At 36.7% G+C, this 8456-nt stretch overlaps 1 protein-coding gene across 1 annotated transcript; it reads right to left on the reverse strand.

The window, feature by feature from the left end:
- Window positions 1–324: 324 nt before the first annotated feature.
- LOC116328919 lies at window positions 325–5398 on the reverse strand. Its single transcript, XM_039598168.1, has 6 exons — window positions 5354–5398; window positions 4903–5235; window positions 4280–4633; window positions 4083–4202; window positions 537–592; window positions 325–447 (listed from the first exon to the last, which is right to left on the reverse strand). The coding sequence occupies exons 1-6, from the start codon at window positions 5394–5396 to the stop codon at window positions 325–327; spliced, it is 1029 nt and encodes a 342-aa protein (XP_039454102.1). The 5' UTR covers window positions 5397–5398.
- Between the last annotated feature and the right edge of the window lie 3058 nt (window positions 5399–8456).

Genomic DNA, 8456 nt, shown 5'->3' on the forward strand with positions numbered 1-8456 from the left:
TTAACAAGGAAGTAATACATCCACTGTTTCCACCTTTTTCTTTTACTGCATTACATTGAGATTTACATATTGATGTTGTTCATGAAGAAATAGATGCAGATACAAGAATATCTAGAAACATATCACAACATCAGAAAAAAGAAAAGTTCCACAATGAAAAAACAAATTCATAGATGAAAATTCATACCATGTACATTGAAAATTATCATTGTAATTATTTATTTTTGTCTATAAACTATTAATAAAATGTGGAAAAGAACATTGGATTAGCTAAGTACATTTCTAACCGAATGTAAAATATATGTGTCCAGATATTAATCCAGTTTACGAGGTTTCAAATAAGTATAGACGTTCTTGTCCTCTGCAGGTTCTGTAGTCCTTGTTCCTGGATCTTATCTTTCCACAAGTGAAAATGGCTACAGAATAAGCCAATGAGTCTTCATCTGTCTGAGGAAACAGAAAAATGGTGAGACTTGGTTACACAGGCAGACTTTAAAACATACGGAAAGCTTGCTCCTGATGTTTTTCACAGTTACCTGTGGAATTTTCTGATCTCCTTTTGCTGTTACATTTGCTTGCAAAGCAACTGCATCTGTATTGATAGATAAATTCACAACACTGATGTGAGTCCGATTTTGTTGAATGTTGTTTGGAATAATGATGTAGTGGTGTGCGGATGATAGTGAACAACTGATTCCTCCGAAACTAGATGTTTATGTTCTGGAATTAATTCTCATATTAAAATTTGTGCTGTCAGCCCTAAAACTCCTGAAGCCATAACCCATTGTTCCATTAGAAGTTAAAAAGGATCTTTCATCCATCCATTCTCTTCCGCTTGTCCCTATCCCAGCTGTCATAGGGCAAGTATCATTTTAAAATTTCCAAAATATGGAAACAAAATCAGCCCCTTGTCATGCCAATCAATACGTTACAGGAAAACCATCAAACAGACCATCATGATATATATACATAGATATACATCATACAGAGAATATACATACATATATTACACATATACACATATATATATACATATATATATACACATACATACACACATACATACATACACATACATACACATACACAAACCTGAAATTAATGAAAGTTTACAAATCTAGTTTAGCCCAGTCTGGCTTTTGCAAAGTGTTCCAAAAGGGTTCAGCATTCAGAAAAGAGTCTTTTGAATATTTACTGAACCTTTCCATATGTATTATGAACATCATGTCTGTTACCCACAACCTTGTGGGACTTCCACTCCCTCAGTATTATTCTCTTGGCAACAATCAGGCCTAGTTCCAGTGGCCCCTGTAATTTAACCGGAAGTAATGGGAGAATATCCAAAATTTGTTCAGGTTCAGGATAAAGGTTTCATAGTGCCTTGATGTACAGTCAAATATTTTAATCCTCTTAATGAGGACAGTGCATGAAACAAATTTTTGGAGTCTTCATTAGACCTTTTGTTTCATAACATTCAGGAAATAGAGGGTAACTGCGTCTTACTTCAGCATAATGCTGTGTGCAATCTGACCTTAGAATAGTGTAACCGGTGGAGGATTTTAAATTGAATTAATTGATGCCTACTGTTTATTGAGCAGGAATGGATTTTGGACAGACACTTGACCATAGGGTTCGGGCACCCTCATGCCCGATTTTTCTCCCAAGCCATCAGAAATCATGACGGTATGCACTGTGATAGACCTCGAAATAATTGTACAATTTTTGTGATAAGATGTTGGAATCAGGTTGGCAGAGTTGGACTCAGAATGAAAAGTTGCAAAGTCTTTAAACTTAGTTTGAATGTAATGCCTGACCTGCAAATATCTATAAAAGTGTGAATGTGGCAAATTATATTTCTCTTTTAGTTGACCAAATGATTGAATTTGTTATCAATATACATATCTTTAATATACACTAAACCAATTTCTCTCCAGTCATGATAAGTCTTGTCATGCAAGGAGGCATAAAATCATGATTAAAACATATTGGCGTCTGTACAGATGTGTTCTGGCAATGCCAAAATCTTCTAATCTGATTCAAAATTCTGATGGTTTGTTTTAATGCCACATTTATAAGTGTCTAATTTTCCAAGCTTAGTAAATAACATCAGAGAGAATTTTTCACTAATTCAGCTACTAGTCTAACCCACAAGTACGTCGATGGTGATTATCCGGGGAGTCCTGCTGCCAGAACACTAATGCTCTGATATTAGCAGTCCAGTTTAATGTTTAAAACAAGACCCATAGTTCAGTAATGCACTTTAGAAATTCAAACCCTTTTACCATTCCAAATATAGGACTGAAGGATTTACAAAACATGAAGGTCATAAGATAAATGAAATTTTTGACATAAATATAAAAATTTAGGAAGAGAAATCATCAAGATAATACGTCCAATCATTGACAAAGGTAGTGTTTTCCAGTATTCAATGCTTTGCTTTAGCCCTGACAAATACTCATTGAAATTCAATTTAAATATTAACTTGGGATTTAGGTTTCAAGCCGAGATAGTTTAGATATCCTGACTACTTTGAATGGTATGAAATTTGTGAGCTGTTAACAAAGAGGCATAAACTCACTCTTTGACCAATTAATGGTATTCCTGATAATTTACTAAAGCTGCAATCATTGAGGAGCAGAGGAACAGATTGTTCAGCATCCTGCAGGTACAATATTACATCATCAGCATACAAGCTAATAGTGATTCAAGATACAAGAATGATGTCTGGAAACATAGCCACAGCAACATCAAAAAATAGAAAAAGTTCCCCAATGAAAAAACAAAGCGCTGCATAGAATGCAGATTGGTTGTTATTTGTCAAAACATGTACATTGGTTCTGTGTAAAAATTTCACCCAAGAAATGAAAGATTCACCAAACCCGAATCTGTGCAGTGACTCAAACATGTAAGGCCACTCGACCTGGTAAAACTTTATGTGCAAAAAGGCCAAAACAGAGGCTCCCTTAAAATTTTTATAGTCAGAATAGATGATATTGAGTGTGTCCTAATATTAAAGGAAAGTCTACGAGGATAAACCCTCTGATCGGGATGAATAAATGCCAGATGTTTGTTTAATCTAGTAGCCAGGATTTTTGTCTATCTTACGATCAAAATTTTGAAGTCTATAGTCTAAAATTGTTCCTGGATCTTATCTTTTCCTTTTTCAAAATGAGAGTAAATTGGCCTGACAGAATAAGTCATTTTCCTTCTTCTTTCGAGTCTTCATCTGTCTGTGGTGAAATGTCACAAAATGGTGAGAACTTGGACAGAAACAAAACACGGAAAGCTTTGCCATTAGGGAATGATTGTATAGCCTGGATAACCTCCTGAAGATAAACTCGGAATCAAGATAATCCCGGAATTTGTTCTTCATTTGCTTGCAACGGAGAACTGCAGAAGTATTAAGATCAATTGTAACACAGATGTGAATATAACTCACTGTAGACCTTTGTTGAATGTTGTATATCGATTGGGTTAGAGAGTTCCTGTTTTGTATTTAATGCTATGTATTGTGTAGCGAACACCCTTGATGTCTGATAACAAATACCAGGTTTATCCCCAAACTCAAAATGCTTTTGTCGCATGTTTCCAAATTAAGTTACTAATAGGCCACTCATTTGTATCATTATATTCATATTTTAATTTCACTATCTCTTTATAATCCACAGGAGATTTAGAAACTTGATAACGTTCTTTCCAGATCAGGAAGAACACTATTGATTTCTGAACTTCTCTCTTTCTTTTTAAGAGCTGAATATCCATCCATTTCGCCCCTCAAAACAGTCTTGTCCTATCCCAGCTGTTGAATCGGGCAAGGGATTTTTAAATTTCTTGTATGATAAGTCTTCATAATTAAACAATAAAAACAAGTAGTCAGATGTTTTCTATTCATTATAAAGGTATATATTGAAATACACTACTTTTGATTTTGATTTTCCAAACACATTATTTTTTATACAAAGTATCAGTATTGGACCATTATTGTTGGTACCACTTGGTGTCAGATCAGGAAGGACATCAGTGGTACTGCACATCACTAGAATGATGTTTGAGTGACTTTTCTCACCATGAACAACACTTACCTTTACACTGTTCACATGTTCCTCTTTGAGTTCGGCAACAAACAATAGTGAGAATCACAGAAATAAACAAGCAGATTATTGCTATAACCAGCACAGTAAATTCAGAACCTGCCTTTTGCTCTAGAAAAAAAGGAAAGAAATTATTAATGATTCTGAAAGACACAGAAAACTAGCTGTCATATTATTCAAAGTCATACCTATTTGAAGTTTAGTTCCATTCCCAAAGAATAATTCCCAACATGTGGCCACAGCACAGTAGTAAGTCCCTTCATCAGACGAGTTGACGATTTTAGAAAAAGTATAATTGCAGCTCTTCTGGGGGTCAGCTCTTTTATCACATTCTTTACTTTTGTTTCTGTCAGTGTAGATTAATTTTGGATAACTTTTATGTGATCCAGCTCTGAACCAGAGCACAGTGAGGTCTCCGGGACATGTCTTTTTGTCAGAGTCAGAGAAGACTGAGCACTGAAAAGTCACCGAGTTTCCTGGTTTCTGGACTGTTGTCAGCGGTGACTGAACAACAGTATAGTCTGATGTCCTTTGAGTGCGTCCTGCATAAAATAAAACAGTGTTAGCAAATGTGACTTTAGGTGTTACACAGTTGTGTGCCTTGCATTAAAATATTTCACTTGGAATATCTTATGAAATCACTGAAATTATTTTAAAAAATAGATAAAATCTTAGATTTTATGAAATATATTGTAAATGTATTATTCTGTCAGTTTTCACAGCAAGTTTATTGATGATGTTATTTTTCCTTAACACTTCTGCTTTACTGGTTAAAGCTTAGGGAAAACTTGTAATTAGATCACATTATTACCTTTGACTAACAAATATGAGCCACTCCATTCAGTATTCTTGAACCACTCGGTGATTCCACAGTGGTAGATTCCCTCGTCCTCTTGGTTTGCCCTCAAAATGGTGAGGTTGGTGAAATTTTCATTGTAATTAACCTTCCATCTTGATTGAGTAAACTCAGCAGAAAACTCAGGTTGTGCAGATTCCTTCAGTGTCCATATTAATTTTAGAGTGTCCCCGGTACTCTGCTTGTACCAGTCGACTTCTCTACGGCTGAACTGTGAATTCTTACGCAGATCACATGTGAAGGTTACAGTTTCACCAAGTTGAACTGAAGTTATCGGGATAAGTGTATCTAAATTCAAAGAAAACATACAGAATCTACAATATTAAGTCACAATGACGCAGGAAAATCACCACAGAAACAAAATTCATGTATGGACAAACCTTGAACAGAATAAGAAAATACTTACATCCTCGATGGAGATAAAGCAGTGTAACCAATAACACGATCATCTTGAAAGTGCCTCTTTTTGGGCAGCTTGCAGGTATTTCATTGACTGTAGGAGGTGTTATAGCATGTTAAAGCGTGAAATGAATCTGATTGGTTACCACAGAATAAAGGTTCAAGTGCACTTCCTGTCACACATTTCTGTTGTCCAGGGCAGGTCATCTCTTCGTTATATATTTAGCCATTTTAATTATAAGGTAAATTCCTTTTCTAATTAATGTTAGGGGTTTATCTTGTAGTTGTTTTGTCTTTGCTATCCAATATTCACTTTCTTTGTTCATCATCTCTCAGCAATTTCTCCAACTAAGTGATCATTTTGGTCATTTGTTCCTATCATCTTCGAACAACCCCTTTTAGTGTTTCTCAATAGAAATGCTGTATTTTTACCAGTTTAAAATGTTCATGTTAACATTTTTAAGTTTAAACTTTCCTTTCAGTCATTCACTACTTTTCATTTGCTCCATGTTGAAACACCTTACTACTTTCGTTTTCATTTTCACTTCCTGCCTGGTTAGGTTTAGACAATAAATCTAGGTTAGATCTTGAGTGTTATCTGATTTACAGTGCTCTGTCCTATCTAAGAGTGAAGACACCAGCACACATTTTACATGCATTTTATTTACTTCCAATAGAGGTTGCTTTAGTCTAAAATTTAAATGGTCACAATTGCAGCTTGCACAACGGATCTATAGGGTCATTTCTGGTGTGTGGATTATTTGTTTTTTTGCTGCACAGCTATTCAGTGAGCTAAACACACTTCCAGCAACATCAGATAGAACATATATATAGTGTAAAGCCCTACCCCCACCCCCCTTCCAAGTCAAGAAATACATTAATGTGTTTTGTTTGTTTGTTTTTTACAAATTAAGATCCTCATGAGTTGTTAAGATGAATTGGTTACCGTGGCGGGGCGCGGCAGGGAAGGTGGAGGCACCTGCGCGACATTGTAATAATGCCACACCAGCTTAAGAGCGCTGTAGGGTCCTGTTGTGTTGTTGTTGGTGATGTGTGTGGCTGGCAGCTGGGATGCTGCAGCCGTGGAAGTGTGTGAACAGCAACCGGTTAATAAAGTAAGATGTCTCAGAATGCAGAATTGTGGTCGGATCATGCCTACTGCCTGCCACAAACCAAGGAAGCGGCATGGCGGAACTGCGACCAGGCCAGCCACGCGAGGAGCTGGCCCAAATGGTGGCTCAGCTGGCGGTTGTGTCACGCCACCAGCAGAAAGATCAAGCACGGCATGCAAAGGATTGTGATTCTGGCAGCTCTGATCCGGTCCTGGCTGCCACTACGACCACCCCCACCAGCGTTCCCCAGCAGCGGGTGAGTGGGTGGGGTCCAGACCAATCTGGCACCCATGATTTAAGTCTACCAAAACATCTTGACCGAGAATGCCCGGCCATCTGTTCATGATCTCAAGCTGAACTACATTTGGTTTCTGCAGCAGGACAGTGTTTCAAAACACACCAGCAAGGTGTGTTTGGAGCTCAGTCTGGGGGGGGTTCTTTTTTTCTCCTCGTCTTTCCTCATGTTGTGCATTTCCCATTGTTATACCTCTCTGACCTGTCTTCCCCATGTGATGTTTGGGTAATGTATGTATGGTGGGTAAGATGGGTAATATGGGGCCAACCTTCGGGATCAATAAAGTTTTATTGAATTGATCATAAGATAAACTAAAGACAAGACTTCAGTTGCCTGGAGCAAGAGACAGGCATGCGGAATGGAGGAAGGAAGCAAGGGACAAAGCAAGATCTAAGATGATTTTTGGAGTGGCCTAGTCAAAGTCCTGACCTGAGTCTCGTTGATATTTTGTTTCATGACCTTAAAAAGGTGCTTCATGCATGAAAACCTTCCAATGTGGCTGATGTACAGCAATTCTGCAAAGATGAGTGGGCCAGAATTCCTCCACTGCACTGTAAAAGACTCAGTTGCAAGTTTTCACAACTGGAGCTTTTTCACACCACTATTTACAATAGTCACAGACTGGTGTCGTTAAAGCTGCTTTGCATATTTTAGAACCTATAGATGGAAACTATATATGGTTGTGGGGGTTCACTGAAGATGTATATTTGACCTGTTACTGTTCAGACATAAAGAAATATAGTAAGGAATTTATTAAAAGACATTTGGAGTAGTTATGTTTGGCAAATTGATATAAGACACACACACACACACACACACACACACACACACACACACATTACACACACTGTTGTCTAGACTTTAATTCTGCACTGATGTTCCTTAAAGCAGTGAGATAAACAGTGAGAACTTCATGGTCTGAAGTTCTACAGCTTATCATGAACAAGTGTCACCATCACCTGACAAACTTACTTTACTGTGATTTTTAAAGTCACTCTAGATGTACCTGAAATTGATGACAGAGACCAAAACCTGCAGGCCAAGATCGGTAACTTTTTATTCCTTTTAAACCAAACGTGACCAATACAATTATATTACATGAAATAAAAAAATTTGGTGTTTGAAGTACACTATTCTATGTCTGTCTGTTAAGAAGGGAGTAATACATATACTGTTTCCACCTTTTCCTTTCAATACATTACACTGAGATAAACATATTGATGTGGGCCATGAAGAAATATATACAGATACAAGAATATGTAGAAACATATCACAACATCAGAAAAAAGAAAAGTTCCACAATAAAGAACCATTCATGGATAGGATTAATACTATGTACATCTATTAGAAAAACAAATTAAAAATTATCATTGTAATTATTTATTTTTGTCTATATAACTATTAATAAAATGCAAAAAAAAAAAAAGGGTAGCTCGAAGGATAAGTACATTTCTAACACAATTTAAAAGGCAAGAGTTAAATGTCACTAGCTATTAATCCACCTCAAGAGCCTTTAAATCAGTACAGATGTTCTCGTCCTCTGCAGGTTCTGTTGTCCTTGTTCCTGTATCCCATTTTTCCACAAGTGAAAATTACTACAGAATAAACCAATGAGTCTTCATCTGTCTGAGGAAACAGAAGAATGTGGATACTTATTTACACAGGGAGACATTAAAACATCAGAAAGCTTGAAGAGGTTTTTT

Source organism: Oreochromis aureus, linkage group 2 (genome assembly GCF_013358895.1).
Source record: "Oreochromis aureus strain Israel breed Guangdong linkage group 2, ZZ_aureus, whole genome shotgun sequence".
NCBI lineage: Eukaryota > Metazoa > Chordata > Actinopteri > Cichliformes > Cichlidae > Oreochromis > Oreochromis aureus.